This window comes from Mytilus galloprovincialis, chromosome 14 (genome assembly GCF_965363235.1).
Source record: "Mytilus galloprovincialis chromosome 14, xbMytGall1.hap1.1, whole genome shotgun sequence".
NCBI lineage: Eukaryota > Metazoa > Mollusca > Bivalvia > Mytilida > Mytilidae > Mytilus > Mytilus galloprovincialis.
Genome location: NC_134851.1, coordinates 62,408,593 through 62,426,534, shown reverse-complemented (window position 1 = coordinate 62,426,534; position 17,942 = coordinate 62,408,593). Strand labels below are relative to the sequence as shown.

General features: G+C 33.4%; 1 protein-coding gene across 1 annotated transcript in view; it reads left to right on the top strand.

The window, feature by feature from the left end:
- Nucleotides 1-1,788: 1,788 nt before the first annotated feature.
- Nucleotides 1,789-17,942, top strand: part of LOC143058007 (uncharacterized) — a 50,706-nt gene continuing 34,552 nt past the window's right edge. Inside the window, exons 1-5 of the mRNA XM_076231470.1 lie at nt 1,789-1,870; nt 3,281-3,424; nt 3,779-3,958; nt 11,807-12,130; nt 16,992-17,549. Of these exons, the coding sequence (XP_076087585.1) occupies nt 3,299-3,424; nt 3,779-3,958; nt 11,807-12,130; nt 16,992-17,549 (1,188 nt within the window). The 5' untranslated portion in view covers nt 1,789-1,870; nt 3,281-3,298. The remainder of the gene's footprint in view (nt 1,871-3,280; nt 3,425-3,778; nt 3,959-11,806; nt 12,131-16,991; nt 17,550-17,942) is intronic.

Below are 17,942 nucleotides of genomic sequence, written 5' to 3'. Positions count from 1 at the left end.
AGCACTACTAACTTTAATTTAAAGAAAGGGTTTCTGTGATTGGATATTCACAAAAGCCGTATCGATCAAAATTGATCCCAGATTTAAAGCACAAGGCCCTGGAAAAATGTTTTTCACCTGTGCTTTTATTCTATAGAGACCACATTACATTCTAAAATAACATTGCAAGCACCTGTGATTTAATTGATGGCATGGCTGATGACTCAGGGTTATACTCATATCTTATGTATCTTTTCTTAAAATCCCAATAATCAGATAATTAAATTCACATTTTTGTTCATTCTTCAAAACTTATTTCAATGATAAAATCAGGAGATGTTGTATAATTATCAACAGGAATACTATCCAACATGTCCTTGAATTGCAACATAGTCCAAATGAAGCAGAACAATTATAGGTATTGTTATCGTACAGCCTTCTACAATGAGGCCTGGAATCAAAATTCATTTGTTTGCCATTGCCTCCCGACCTACTGAAAATGTTGCCGCCCAAATAATTGTCCCCTGCTTAACGCATTTGGATTACATGGAAATACTGGGCGTCCATCAGTGTAACCCTTTCTCAGTCCTTCCAGTCATGTAAGCGCTCTAACAGGTACAATTCTCGCCAGATTTTTATAAAACTTATACTATAGGTTAATATCAGCAAAAATCTCAGACATGTTATATAATGGTGGCCAATTGACTTTTTAAAAAAGAGTTATGCCCATTGGAAATATTAAATTTCTTGAAAATGTCATTGTCTGTCAGCGCTCTCAGGGGTACATTTTTTTAAAACTTATACTATATGTTAATTTAATATCAATAATATTTCCAACAAGTTTTATAAAGGTGGCTAATCAACTTTTTATATTGCGGTGGCATTATTGGTATCACGTCAGCGACAGCGTCAGCATTTTCCGAAGATATTTGTTTTCCTAACAATAACGTTAGTTAAAGTGTATGGATCTCTATGAAATTTAAGCAAATTTAATACCTTAAGGTGGTACCTATCACTACAGGGAGATAACTCTGTAAAATCAGCTTAACGTTTTAATTACGTTGTGTTGTAAAGGGAATAATAAGCTTCTCAATGATCAAAATTGGTGTTTATCAAACTACTATATAACCAGTGTAATTTTTCTGACAAAACGGTTGGTTCAAAATGTTTGAAATTTTTATACTTTTGTTAAAGGGTCAAAGTAAATACTTTGTCAAAATTTTATGAAAATTAAACAAGCCAAATTTATTTCAGTGAAAGTATTGGGTACCACCTTAAAAGGAAGGTTAGGATTGTTTTTTGGGAGATGGTCCCAACGTTTAGGAATAAGAGGCCAAAAGGGGTCAAAACGAGCATTTTTCTAGTTTCAAGACAATAACTTGTGTATAAGTATCCTGATTGCTCTGAAATTGAACCACATGGTTCCATTCCATAAAGGTTTGGATTCATGTGGGGTAATTGCCCTAACTGTTCAGGAATTAGGGGCGAATAGGGGTCTAAAACAATAGTTTTTCTAGTTTTCAGACAACAACTTTTGTTTAAGTTCTTCAAATTTTTTTTTTTGGAAGAGGGGAGGCAATTTTTATACTCACAGAAAAAAAACCACTAGTCCAAGATTGTAAAAATCTATACAGGCCAATAAGATATAAATAAAATTTCATACAATTTCCCGTCGGTCCAGTAGATTCAAAAGTTTAGTCATGCAGAAAAGGAAGGAATGAGCTTATGTAGGGTTGTGATACTTATTGTCTCTCGGCGTTGTCTGAAAGATCAATGAAATAATGTTATGGCATGATTTGTTTTAGGGGTATCACAAGAGGAGCAAGTAGAACAGCAGCCACAGTTTAACATTTCTCAAGCAGGGTATTTTAATCCAGAACAAGTACAACAGGTATGTTAGAAGCTAGTGAATACTTAGTTAAATTCCTTCAATTTCCTTGATATCATAATCTTCCTGTTAGAGAAGCATTTAACAAATAGATTTCTTACAACATGACTTATTTTATGATTTTTATGCCCCACCTACGATAGTAGAGGGGCATTATGTTTTCTGGTCTGTGCGTCCGTTCGTCCGTTCGTTCGTCCGTCCGTCTGTCCCGCTTCAGGTTAAAGTTTTTGGTCAAGGTAGTTTTTGATGAAGTTGAAGTCCAATCGACTTCAAACTTAGTACACATGTTCCCTATGATATGATCTTTCTAATTTTAATGCCAAATTAGAGTTTTTACCCAAATTTCACGGTCCACGGAACATGGAAAATGATAGTGCGAGTGGGGCATTCGTGTACTGAGGACACATTCTTGTTAAATGGGTATTTGTTATAAATTCCATATACTATTTAGCCATTGATGTTTTATAAGATTTAAAAGGATTCAAGTAGAGTATATTTATTTGTAATCTGTTTACTTAATGATATAACTTTCCCTTTTATGCCTCTACCATTACCTTAGATGCTTAGGGAGCATTAAGTCATTTAGTATTACATATATAATTCAGTCCCAAAACTGGTTTCTATTCCCTAACTTTAGTTTGCCTCAACCAAGTGTTATATAACTTATATACAATCATGCTTATTTTAAAACTCAAACACAGATCATGTTCTAATTTGGGTGGCTTCACTTTTACGGTTCTATAGTTAAGCCCCTTTACAAATGGAAAAATTGCTGAATTTTTGGTTTCCATTCTCTTACTTAAGTTTACCTCAAACAAATGTTCTACAAATTATACAAAATGCTTATTACCACAAAACTAAGATCAAGTTCCAGTTTGTGTGGCGTCACTTAATATCTTTCTTGAGTTGTGTCCCTTTATAACTTTTATGAAAGCAGGTGCATCATCTGTGTCCCAAAGACACCTTCTCCATTTAATTTGTTTGTGTATAAATTGTAAGTTGATCTATCTATAAAAATCTGATACGGTATTCAGAATATTAAATCCAAATTTCAATTGCCTACTCTAATAAAATTGAGAATGGAAATAGGGAATGTGTCAAAGCAACAACAACTCGATCAAAGAGCAGATAACAGCAGAAGGCCACTAATGGGTCTTCAATGTAGCGAGAATGGCCCCTAAACAAATAAGCATACTAGTTCAGTGATAATGGACGTCATACTAAACTCTGAATAATAATTACACAAGAAACTAAAATTAAATATCATACCAGATTAAAAAAGGCCAGAGGCTCCTGACTTGGGACAGGTGCAAAATTGCAGCGGGGTTAAACATGTTATTTGATACTATTAATGATGGTGAAAATGTATTTAAAAAAAAACATTGTATTTAAGTATATACTCTAATTTTACAGCAATTTATTCAACAGCAGATGAATTCACAACAGAACTATCCCAATGATATAAGTAAACAATTGAACAATCAACAGTCGGTACAAGGCCAAGCCCTGGCTCAGCAACAAAACATGTCTCAACAACCACAGCAAAGGACACCAGCAGTATGCATATAAGATACAAAAGAGTCAAGTAAAAGGGGAAATGGGCATGGTCTACTCTACTTTGATTACTTGAGTGTTTAATGAATGATTTAAAGTTCAATTTAAATACATGAAATAACTAGTTTTGACCATACCTCAAAGATTGAAACTTGATGTTAATTGAACAATCAAAGGGTTAACTTATTGAATGAATATTGTAAAATGTTATTCCACAAAGAATATATATTGCACTCACAAATTTGTGCATTATAAAAACCTACTCTGGACAATATTCATACAATTAATCTGTAACACAGACCTGACATTTTGCTTTGTTAACTCTTATTTATCATGAAGTCTGTTTTATTGTTTCAGTCATTTTACCCCCAAGGGCCTATGCAGCCTCCTCAACAGCAGAGAATGAAGATACTAGGAGAAGGACAGAGTCCTATGTATCCAACTGTAATGTTCATGCCTCCAACAACCAATATGAACAGTTATGGAACACAGATTATTGTTCAGTCTCAGCCTGGAGTACCAATGAAGCCAATGATGGTAAGATTTATAAAAAAAATTAGTTATTTAACACCTAGTAATATAAATTAGTGCATGCGAAGTCTGTAAGTAAGCTTTACACATTTTCTTCATCAACTTTGAAACCAATTGTGCACATTCCTGTCTGAAAGTGGTCAACTGATTTCTAGCCCATTTTGTTGGTTCATTGTTGGTATTTTATAGAATGAAAATAAACTGAAAATGCCATGGCTAAAATAAAATGACACACAAACAAATAAGAGTACAGAAAACACAACAAAGAAAAGTAAAGAATAAACAACAGTAACCCCATCAAAAATAGGGGATGATCTCAGGTGCTCCTGAAGGGTAAGCAGATCCTGCTACACATGTGGCACCTAAAGTGTTGCTAATGTTATTACAAATCCGGTAAATAGTCTAATTCGATATGTCACATTCATGAAAAGGGAAGGTTATTGAAGGAACATATCTCATACAATCAGTAAAACGGTTATGGCGTCCATATAATTTATGAAGAGATGATTTCAACTTCTCCATTTGGAACCCTTTGGAAGCTTCCTGCACCATTAGCCACTAGTATGATGCCCCAGACTAGTAAAATTTTATTTAGACTAATACGTTTTTGAAAACTTCGTTAAAACACATCAGGAAAATTTCTAAATATTTGCCCTCTGACTAGTAGTTAGAAGAATTTTTTGTGCAGACTGAAGATGAGATTTAGATTATGTAGTAGTCTATGTGATTGTAATGGTCTCATTGTTCAATTATTTAGTCAAAATCAGTATTGTAAGCTAGACACCTCACCCTGTCTACATTTGTTTGAACAATTATATTTTGGAAAAAGTCTGTCAGCGAAAAAATAGAGAACAACTGGCATAGGCTTAATACAATGTATTGTATAAAACCCTGTCGATTGTTGAAGACCTTCAGTGGTCTTTCAGGGTTTTTCTCGAGCCTGCAACTTTTGTTGCAGAAAGCTCGACATAGGGATAGTGATCCGGGGGCGGCTACGGCGGCAGCGGCGGCGGCGGCGGCGGGGTTAGCTTACTTCTTAAAAGCTTTATATTTTAGAAGGTGGAAGACCTGGATGCTTCATACTTTGTATATAGATGCTTCATGTTACGAAGTTTCCGTCACTCACATGTCCAATGTCCTTGACCTCATTTTCATGGTTCAGTGACCACTTGAAAAAAAAGTTCAAATTTTTTGTAATGTTGAATTCTCTCTTATTAAAAGTAATAGGATAACAATATTTGATATGTGCATACCTTTCAAGGTCCTCGTGTCTGTCAGACAGTTTTCACTTGACCTCAACCTCATTTCATGGATCAGTGAACAAGGTTAAGTTTTGGTGGTCAAGTCCATATCTCAGATACTATAAGCAATAGGGCTAGTATATTCGGTGTATGGATGGACTGGAAGGTGTACATGTCCAACTGGCAGGTGTCATCTGACCTTGACCTCATTTTCATGGTTCAGTGGTTATAGTTAAATTTTTGTGTTTTGGTCTGTTTTTCTCATACCATATGCAATAGGTCTACTATATTTGTTGTATGGAATGATTGTTAAGTGTACATGTCTAGCGGGCAGATGTCATGTGACCTTGACCTCATTTTCATGGTTCAGTGGTCAAAGTTAAGTTTTTGAGTTTTGGTCTTTTTATCTAATGCTATATGCCATAGGTCAACTATATTTGGTGTATGGAAATATTTTATGATCTTTATGTCAGTGGAGCAGGTTTTATTTAACCGTGACCTCATTTTCACGGTTCATTGCACAGTGTTAAGTTTTTGTGTTTTGGTCTATTTTTAGCTCACCTGGCCCGAAGGGACAAGTGAGCTTTTCCCATCACTTGGCGTCCGGCGTCCGTCGTCGTCCGTCGTCTGTCGTCCGTCGTCGTCCGTCATCTGTCGTCGTTAACTTTTACAAAAATCTTCTCCTCTGAAACTACTGGGCCAAATTAAACCAAACTTGGCCACAATCATCATTGGGGTATTTAGTTTAAAAAATGTGTGGCGTGACCCGGCCAACCAACCAAGATGGCCGCCATGGCTAAAAATAGAACATAGGGGTAAAATGCAGTTCTTGGCTTATAACTCAAAAACCGAAGCATTTAGAGCAAATCTGACATGGGGTAAAATTGTTTATCAGGTCAAGATCTATCTGCCCTCAAATTTTCAGATGAATCCGACAACCCGTTATTGGGTTGCTGCCCCTGAACTGGTAATTTTAGGGAATTTTTGCTGTTTTTGGCTATTATCTTGAATATTATTATAAATAGAGATAAACTGTAGACAGCAATAATGTTCAGCAAAGTAAGATTTACAAATAAGTCAACATGACCAAAATGGTCAGTTGACCCCTTTAGGAGTTATTGACCTTTATAGTCAATTTTTAACCATTTTTCGTAAATCTTAGTAATCTTTTACAAAAATCTCGACTCTGAAACTACTGGGCCAAATTAATCCATACTTGGCCACAATCATCTTTGGGATATCTAGTTTAAAAAATGTGTGGCGTGACCCGGCCAACCAACCAAGATGGCCGCCATGGCTAAAAATAGAACATAGGGGTAAAATGCAGTTTTTGGCTTATAACTCAAAAACCAAAGCATTTAGAGCAAATCTGACATGCGGTAAAAGTGTTTATCAGGTCAAGATCTACCTGTCCTGAAATTTTCAGATGAATCGGATAACCTGTTGTTGGGTTGCTGCCCCTGAATTGGTAATTTTAAGGAAATTTTGCTGTTTTTGGTTATTATCTTGAATATTATTATAGATAGAGATAAACGGTAAACAGCATTAATGTTCAGCAAAGTAAGATTTACAAATAAGTCAGCATGACCAAAATGGTCAGTTGACCCCTGAAGGAGTTATTGCCTTTTATAGTTAATTTTTAACCATTTTTTCGTAAATCTTAGTAATCTTTTATAAAAATCTTCTTCTCTGAAACTACTGGGCCAAATTAAACTAAGCTTTGCCACAATCATCATTGGGGTAATTTGTTTAAAAAATGTGTGGCGTGACCTGGCCAATCAACCAAAATGGCTGCCACGGCTAATAATAGAACATAGGTGTAAAATGCAGTTTTTGGCTTATAACTCAAAAACCGAAGCATTAAGAGAAAATCTGACAGGGTTTAATTGTTTATCAGGTCAAGATCTATCTGCCCTGATGTTTTCACATGGATCGGACAACCCGTTGTTAGGTTACTGTCCTTAATTGGTAATTTTAAGGAAATTTTGCCGTTTTTTGTTATTATCTTGAATATTATTATAGATAGAGATAAACTGTATACAGCAATAACGTTCAGCAAAATAAGATCTACAAATAAGTTTACATGACCAAAATAGTCAATTGACCCCTTAAGGAGTTATTGCCCTTTATAGTTAATTTTTAACATTTTTCATAAATTTTTGTAAATTTGTAGAAAATATTTTCCACTGTAATTACCGGGCCAAGTTCATTATAGACAAGAGATATTTGTAGCAACAAGAATGTTCAGTAAAGTAAGATCTACAAACACATCACTATCACCAAAACACAATTATGTCATGAATTTATCTGTGTCCATTATTTAATATGCACAAGACCAAGGTGAGCGACACAGGCTCTTTAGAGCCTCTAGTTCTTAAACTATAAGTAATGTGTCAACTATATATGTTGTATAGAAGCATTGTTAGCTGTACCTGTCTGCCTGGCATGGTTCATCTGACCTGGACCTCTTTTTCAAGGTTCATTGGTCTTTGTTTAGTTATCTTGGTTAATGTTAAGTTTATGTGACAGTTGTAATAAAGCTTAACTTTATACTTAGGACTATCAACATAATATCAATGATTAGTATAGAAGGTGAGACATTTCAGCGTGTGCACTCTTGTTTATGTCTTTTTGAGTTGGTATCTTGTGGATGTATACCTAACATCTCATTTTATTCACATAAACTGGAATGGATTGAAGCTATGAGATGGTTTTCAACAACATGGAACTGAATATTTCTATGTGAGATGTTATGTTTCTTGCATCAACTGAATGGAAAATGGAAAACAATTGTTAAATGGAAACGCCGCAAAAAAATGAAAAATTGATATTTTGTTCTTGAAGCATAATAAACCACATGTTCATCAATAAACAAGTTTAATTCTGTATGTAAAGAGATCAAAATCGATTTTTAAAATTAATTATCAGTTCTTGGAAATTCCCATCTTGTCGGCATGTCCGATATAAAATGTCTTGTGACTTCTGGTGATATCTATAAACCACAAAGAACAAACCAATTTGGGGATTACCTACCGTGCGTTATCATCAATCAATCGGGTATTGTTGTAGATGTCATACATTGTTAAAATGTCTTGCTAAGTGTAGGGTTGTTCTGTCAAACAAGGTTGTGACAAAAGTATACATAGTTTTCCCGATCCCACAACACAAGAAAGACATGCATTGCATTGTTGTGCAGCCTTAAAGTAATAGCAAAAAGTTTCATCTATAGCAAGCTAAGTTGGTGTGTGACGACCATTTTGAATAACCTTCTTTCGAGAGATATTGGTAATTATATTCTTTTAATAACAAAATAACCTAGCAGTGCTGATAGCTATAGTTATCAAATCCTTATATGATAAGATCTCGTTGATAAACACATATATAAATTTGATGAGGAAGAAAAGTTTCAATTATAAGAAGGACAAAATTAATGCAGTGTTCTTGTAACAATCAATGATATACAAAAGATTCATTAGTATGCCTCTTTTATTTAAAGTACATTGATTTATATCAAGAATATTTCTATACAGACAAGGTAATTTTTCAAATTAATAAAGTTATACTATTATAAATATCATTTTTTTTTAAATTATGTTATTCAACGGCTATTGACAAGGAGCGATGTTAGGAAGAGCTTTAGCTTGGACATAATATGTTGATATACAAATGTAATATAATATTTCCAATGCCAGGTTATAGAAATGTAAATATCGAAATATCTGACATTTCAATTTCTTTATTAAAAGAGTTGTTCTTTGAATTTTATACAGAATCAATTCAGAACGGTCATTTGTAAAGACACTTTACAGTAAAATGTGTGACCCTATCTGGTATATTCGGTGAAAAATGTATAGGTTTTGTTTCCTTTTTAAATTTTATTTCGTTATCTTATTAAATATATTTTGGCTTCCTCCCGAATTGACAAAAGGTATGTCAGAATTATTGTTAGATGTAACGTCAGAGTGACAAATTCAGCTAGGTATTCCAAGCACGTATATATTCGACACATGTCCCTGTGTACTCCAGTGACATCCTGTCGACTAAAATTCGTATGACACAATGAAACAATACAGGTTCATGCATGGTCTCTTTATTGATGTACCCAGTGTGCACAGGTAACATTTATTGAACCACATATTTGTGTCCGATAATAAGTTTTAAAAAAATCATAAACATGATCTTTGAAATTTTTGAGAAATAGATAATGTTTTGTCATGATTATGGAGCCTTTTTGTGAAAAAAAAATCTTCATGCAAATACAAGCTTTTGTCGATTGACAAAGATGCAGATATACAGTAATGCAACACTTATCATGCTTATAGTCACTTGAAGATAAGCTGAGAATCCCTTCTATGTCTGTCCGTTGTTTTTTTTTTATCTTTAGTCCCCTATCTTTATAAGGATTAGGATGACACGGGAATTTGTCATTGTATTAAAATTAAGAAGTGTAGATAGAGTGGCATATTGAAAACAATATAATAACCGAATAGAGAAAAAAGAAAGAGAATGATCGACGAAAATGGGAACTATAGTGATTGCAAAGAAGCGGAAATAAAAAGAGAGGGACATTGGGAAACAAATGTTTGCATGACAAAGTTATTGCTCGTTTTGATATTTTTAGTTATACAAAATCACACATCGTGTTCCTAATTGATATCCACGTGCACTTTACTTGATGTCTGCATAGCGGCATGGTTATAACTTAAAAATAATTAAGTTTTCCATTTGTTATCGTAGTGTTGCTGTGTTTCTTTATTAATGATTGTGTAAACTATATAAAAAATCTTCATACCCGTTTAGTTATTGCCTATAATAGACGTTTGATTATTGTTACATACGATATATATATATATATATATAAGTACGTCTGAGTCAGTGACAACTCTACAACAGATGTATCCATCGGATCGCCATCAATGATGGTGATACATGGCTGTGTACATAATGTATATGCAACTCGTCTAAACATCAACCCAACAATGTTAGATCTGTAAATTTGCTTTCGCAAATTTTTGGTTCTTCCCTCGCCAGGATTCGAACTTATATGCATGAGTTCGAATCCCGGTTTAGATAAGTTGTATATATATATATATATATATATATATATAGAGAGAGAACCTTTCATACATCTTAAAGTAAAACGACATAAGAACCCTGTAATACTAGCTACTTAATATGGTTGTATTGGAATACAGATTGACAACTAGGCATGGTCCGAGATCATGTAATATTTGCCACATGACCCTCATATTTCTTTCTACCATCATCATTTTTTTCATTAAGTATTGCTGTAAACATCGATGTTTTTACACCCAAACAAAATGGGAGTAGTATATACCTTCAGAGCTTCTTCGTGGTATATATTTGTGAAATATATACTTTTTTTGAGAGAACACTCACCAAACCAAAACGAACGATATAACCATGCAGGCATTTAGTTTTCGTCAGACACAAGATAAATAATCACTCTCAAAAACGTATATATGCATGCAGTTTCAAATATCAAGAACAATTAGCGGTCGATGTTTTAGATCACTGTTTAGTCCGTTTACAAACTGTTGAGAGTCAGACATGCCACTTGTACATTCTTGGAAGCCTTCATGTACCACATTCGACGATGGGAACTCTTCTCTGATGGTGTTGACAACATAAGCTTATATGGTAATTCTGGTTATCTGTATACAAGTGGTTGGCCTCGTCTGTCCCAACAATCATATTAACGAAACGCTACTAGTCTGCTTTTTCTGGTAGAGAGGACCTCTGGAACTCATCCTCAATGGCACTTATACGTCAGAAAACTTACAAGTATACAAGTAAAGATTGTTTCAAGAACAACGAGGTTGGGACGAATTAATCTATATAAAATCGTCAATAGCAGTTATACATTACTAAGATATGCCTTTTATTACAACTACTGTACTACTAATTTGGATAATTGACCGCTATCCTCATGATCCTGTTCAACAGATTTTATTTTTTCCCATAATTCAACAAATTGGGCTAAAACGTCACAACCCACTCTCGTAGGTCAAGCAAAAAAGTTACAAATACTTGATTTTCTTCGTTATTAGAAGGAATATAAAAATAAAACTTTGTGATTGTGTTTTTTATGTTAAGACGAACATATTAAGATGATAAGTACAAATCGCAGAATTTCCCTTTAAAATTTGTGATTAGGTCACTTAAAGACAAACCCCTAATGATAAGTCCATGATATTTGCTATTGAGTTGCATAACCATTTCCATAAAGATTATTTGGCCCCACCCCTCAGTCATGATCAATTGACCATGAAAAGATGAGGATAGTTTAACTTTGACGGGAATCACCTTATACAAGTAAAAGATTGGGTATAGGGTTGTATTAGCATTTGTGTATCTCATTTCTATGGAAATTATTTGACCTTGACCCCTGAGGTCCTCATTCTTAGTCCATTTACTGAATTTTTTTGGTAAATGACATGTTCATGATGTTAAAGTTATAAAATTCATTATCTATACAAATTAAATAAAGGTGAAACATATCTCTTTGTCAACAGTTTATTAAAAAGTCTGTGACATTTAATCTTGTTGTATTTCTTGGCTCATATATATTCTAATGTTTAAAATATTTTAGCTTCCTGATGATGAGAGGATGGCAGCTCCCAAACCTCCATACAATATGCCTGCACAGCAAACAGTAAGTTCTAGAGGGTATAGTGGCATGCCACCGACTTCATATCAAAACACAATGACAATGAACCCAGTACCAACACAGAGACCTCCATCAGAACCAGGGATGACTGCTCCACAACCAAAAATACAGAAAAGAGAGAGAAAGATTTTGTCCATTATTGACCCCAATACTGGGAAAGATTTAATAAGTGATGTCATATCTTCAAGATCAACACCACCCAAATCCACTGGGTCTAGAGGACAATCTCCTACTGAGAGTATTGAGGTTTGTCTTAAAATAAATCAAATTGAAGTGTTTTGATGCTGTAATAAATGAGTTAACTGTAATGTATGTGTATTAAGAAGACTCAATATATGTCCTATATTTGGCTGGGTTGAACAAAGTGCAAAGGTAGCTTATAGTATTGTTATGTCTGATTGACAGGTAGGTGGAAATCAATGGACATAGGGTACCTGTTATGTGTAATCTACTACAAATTCAACCCATATTCTTTAAACTTAAAAGTAAGATTGCACATATTAAAAAGTTGTGCATTGCTTTTATAGAATTCTTTGAGGAATATTTTCCCATCTAACCTTGGGAATTTTCTTTTTCTTTTACTTGTTTTATTTCCAAAAATTATATTTGTATGTTCATTATAGACTATTGTTTAAGATACATTTTGTGCAATCCATGCCAGTCATTCCAGTCTTTCATTCATTTTTGCATATCAAAAAGCAATTACTATGGGAGGAAATGCATGGTTGAGATTGAAAGGGCACTCATACATGTAATGCAATATGTCTTACAAAAACAAATGTAAAATTAAAACAAATAACTTATAAGCTGTTCAGTATTCTGTCGAAAGATGTCTATTTGTTACAATATAAAGTTTGATTTATAGTCCTGGTTGCAACTCTGTTAATATTTCTGATTTAATCAATAACATTGACTTGAGTGCATAAGGTTTAAGGAATAGTTCTAATGTATTTACCATGGTAATGTCTTGTGCACAGAATAGAATTTTGTGTTATGGGAAAACTTGGGCAGACACTGTTTGAAATTTATCAGTCCAATCCTATAATTCCATTGAAATATTCACCAATCTAATTAAAAACCGATCTCTCATCGCTCCTGTTTATGATATGTCGCGTGGGAGATCTAACGAAACCGGCTTTGAGGTCACATGTGAGTTAACTAAAAGTCATGAATAAAGATATGCAAATGAGTTCCTGACCTATTAATAAGCAAATCAAAAAAGTTTATAAATTATTTTGACTGATGATTTCGTCGTAAATAAAATGAGTTACATCCCTTTGCCTTACGTTTACTTCCAAGATCGTGGAAGACTCAATTTCATTGGTTGAAAAAGACACACCTACGAGGTCACTCACATGTGACCTCAAAGCGGGTTTCGTTAGATCTCCCACACGACATATCAGACACAGGAGCGGTGAGAGATCGGTTTTTAATTAGATTGAATATTCACTAACTTGTGTAAAACATTGGGACCAGCATTGTACACTGTTTGAAGACGAAATGCACATCTGCCGTAAATACAAAATTTAATCCTGATATCCATGATGAGTTTATTAATATCATACATTTAAAAAGTTTTATCAGTAAAATTATCCTGACTTAAACTTTTCAAGAACTGTATTTAAGGTCAAGGATCAGTACATGACCAGTCCATAGAATTTTTTAATTTAGAACTCAATTAGATATTGAAAATATACATCAGAAAATGTCAAAAAAAGTATATATGTCACTGACTTGGTTTTCGAGAAAAAGCCATTTTTAAAATGGTCCGATAGGGTACCAAGTTACATTGAATATATGGGGAAATTTAATATTTTTCTTTAACAATTTTCAGTTTCCTGAATAAATCACATGAACCACTCCATAGATTTTTTTTTTTAAATAATATGTTCTTCCTCTTTGTCTAACAAATTAGATGATGTTTAAAAAAATATATGGTCAACGACTTCATTTTCCCTGTAGAAGGGACATAAACTCAACCGTTTGGCCAAAAAAGAATTAAAAATCTTGACGTCGACATTTTTATAACATAACGTCATGCTTAAAATTTCCAACTTTCTTTATGTTGATTATGTGTTTTTTATAGATAGATTTTTTCTTATCATAAGAGTCTGGATAATTATCATTAATTTTTATTTTGTATGACCAGTATTCTTTATTCTTTATATATATATTAGAACCCCATTATTCTCTACTTTTTTTCTTTGCCTTATTTTCTGCAATGTTTGCCCGGTATTCTGTATTCCGTAAACCCCGATCAGACCTCTTTTATGGACATATATTTTAAAGGTAATTATAAGTTATAAAAAATAATATGTCTATTATCAACATGTAAATGTTTAAGACAAATATTAATTTAGACAAAAATTCTTTGTAAGTACATGAACAAAAAAACAGTAAAAACATAAAAGTCGAAACCATCCTATTATGTCTTGCTTTAATAAAAGATAAAATTGAAGCAATACTTTTTTATAAATGAAATTTGGGGGGCATATTGTGTTAGCCTTGTCCATCTTGTGGTTCGTCCTTCTGTCCCATTATGGATATATAGTTTTTCCAAATAATTCCTCATACAGTTTGAATCCTAGAAAGTTTTCACTTTGATGTCTGTTTGTACAAATACTAAAGGTGTGCATGTAGTCAGGGTTTTGATTTTTATTAATATTTGCTCTTATGGGAGATAGTTGAACATTGTCATTTTTTATTCGTAAATCTCTTCGACTTAATAATCTTGCATGTCATCTGTTTGCATTATTTCACTTTTTGAAAAACCGATAACTTTAGCATCAGGTCATGTAATAGCTTGTTGTCAGTACTATGTCACAACAGAACTAGGTCTGTCCATAAACTACTGCTTAACATTGCATATATGACCATCATTAAATCAATGATTCTACAAATTCTTGAAATGGTGTCGTCACTGTCGTGTGGTTATTAATACATCTGCAAATTGACAAGTAAAACACGCATACAAACTGACATCTTTGTTAACTTTTTTTTTATCTATATAAAATTTATTGTATACAAGTCTATAGCAACGTTAAAGTTTACTAAATTGTTCTGGATCCAAAAGTGTTCACTTGTATGCTCGAAATATATATAGAACCAGTATATGATACACAACATGCAACAAAAAAAAAGGGTAGTAAATTAAACTAAGGCTTTGATTTATGTTAACTTCAATAAAAATGGAAGTTAGGGGAACAGGAAAATATAAATATATTGCTTCACTTACAACAACCTTTGATTTGACCAGTGTTTTTTTTTTAATTTATTACATAACACACCGAGATAATCCAACAATTATATAAGGGTCTACATGAAGTGTGCATGTACCTAAATGTTCTTTACCTTTAACATGTTTAGATATAAGCTTATTCTGTGAAATCCTCAAAAGCATATATTGTAAACTTCTTCTATCAACAAGTTATTTCTTTAATCTGTACACAATTCTTGTCTGTGTTCAGTATTATATTAAATTATTATTTTATTTTCCATTGTTATTCTGTATAATTTGGCAAACTTTTGTTTCTTTTGTTCAATTTTATACATGCGCCAGTATCCATTATTCTGCAACCCCTTTTTATATCTAGTTATGTGTGACAATAAATTAATGTGCTTCTGTCTCTGAATTTGGCTTTCTCTTGAGACGTCTTTGTAGTACAGTGTATTTTCCAGGTGATACATCGTGTAGAACATTTACAAGAAAACTAAACATACGGAGATTGAAACATGACATAAAAACAGATGTACATATTTCTGTCTAATATGCTTACCAGAATCATCCCCCTAAAAAAAAAACAGGCTAAGACTAGACTGGAAATTGTGTTTTGTTATAGTCAATCTGCACAAAATCATGTCATCAGATGTCTTTTCCTTTGAATTTAATTTGTTTGTTGCCTGGTGTTGTTGTCTAGTTGTTGTCTTATTGAAGTAAGGACTACTTACGAGATTGTCGTTCTCAACCTTTAAGTTATGAGTGAAATAGAATTGAAAACAGTTCTATTTTATATTCAAGTTGAGGTGCTACTTTCAAGGTACATGTCTCTTTTTTATTCGGTTAATTATTTACCCATTTAGGCTATATTACAATTTCCTTTCAGGAGACAACCATACGAATCTATATTAAGAAATATTTTTAAGGATCCACTAAATGTTCTTTTATAATTAGGAGTATAATCCATGTTAAACTCTTCAAACCATATACTATTTATACATGTATCTATTTAAAGATTTGTGTTCTATTTTTTACTTCAAAACTTTCCACAATATTGCGGACGTGAAAGAAAAACGCCATTACAAAAAACAAAAACTTTAGAATACAAAATTTAGCGATGGGTGAATGATTGTGAATTGTTTATTATTTATTTGTTATAGTCTTAAAAACTTATGAAGTATACTACTAAATGATTGTTGCAACCGTGGAGAAGGTTAATTAAATATGAAATCGTTTTTGCCATCTGTTGTCGTTGACTGACTGAGGTAGCGGAGAATTTATGGCCAGTATTAATTTATGTGGTTCATTTCCTTTTCTTAAATTTGAAAAAGCTTTTACTTGTTCCAACTGGTGTGATAATTTTCAAAATAGGGAATATCTACTGTAACTGTACAATACTAAGTTTATGATTAATGTCCAAACTTGCACCCCTTCTGCTTATTTTCTGCTGAACGATGTCTTTCCCCAGTGAATATAGGGTTTTTGTATGGACAGTTTTGACATACTACTTAAAGAATACTTCCTAGACCACCCTGTTTCTCCTCATCACAAATTAACTGCTAAGCAAGATATCGAAGTTCAATACCACCTTATACCAGTCAAGTTCACGATTTTCATTTTAAAGATCTTCTACATGACTTTTTCAATATTCATTTTTAAAATCCTGTAGTATTTCTTCATCTTCAATTTAAGCAAAGAAAGTTAATTCTCTTAGAAGTTGCATATTTTCCATCAAATTTACCGTTGTCCCGTCGGAAGGTTGCTGGTTGCAACAATGCAAAATCTAGTCAAAGGGACTTAATTAGTACAGAATATCGCAATATTTCACAGAATCCGATAGACGGCGTTCATTAACTGTTACTTGATCTTAATATATTCCATATTTTTTAGGAAGTAGGGGAAGCTAGTGCTATTTGTGCTCAGTTTGCAGCTCTGGTTGAGGCTACCATGAGATTAGGAGGAGGTGGACAGCATTCTGCACAGATGCTTTGTACTGAAGTTCTGCCACCAGGTGTGCAACCACATCACTTGAAACAAACTGCACCAGTTATGGAACCTCAATCTCAACCTCCGATTGTTATGAAAGACACCACAAACAGCATATCACAACAACAACCAATTGTAATTACACCACATGTCTCAGCTCCCCAACCACTGAGCAATAGGTCTGCACAGCAAACAGTACGTTCTGGAGGGTATAGTGGCATGCCACCGACTTCATATCAAAACACAATGACAATGCACCCAGTACCAAAGAAGAGACCTCCTTCTGCACCAGGGATTACTGCGCCACAACCTTTTACACAAAAAAGAGAGAGAGAGATTTTGTACATTGTTGACCCCAATACTGGGAAAGATATAATAAGTGATGTCATGTCTACAAGATCAACACCACCTGCATCCACTGGGTCAGGGTCTAGAGGACGAACTCCTAATGAGATTATTGAGGTTTGTCTTCAAATAAATCAAATTGAAGTGTTTTAATTTTTCTTCCAAATATTTAAAATTCTGTAATGAATGAGTTAAATGTATTGTATGTGAACTAAAAAGACTGAATATGTCTTATTATTTGCTGGGTTGAGAAAAGTGCAAAGGTTACTTATAGTATTCTGATGCCTGATTGATAGGTCAGTGGAAATCAATGAAAATGGGGTACCTGTTATGTGTAATCTTCCACAAATTCAACCCAGATTCATAAAACTTAACAGTAAGATTGCACATTTTTTTAAAGTTGTGCATTTGCTGTTATAAAATTCTTTGAGGAATATTTTCCCATTTAACCTTGGGAATTTTCTTTTTCGTTTACTTGTTATAGTATTTCTATTTATTTAGATGTTCAAT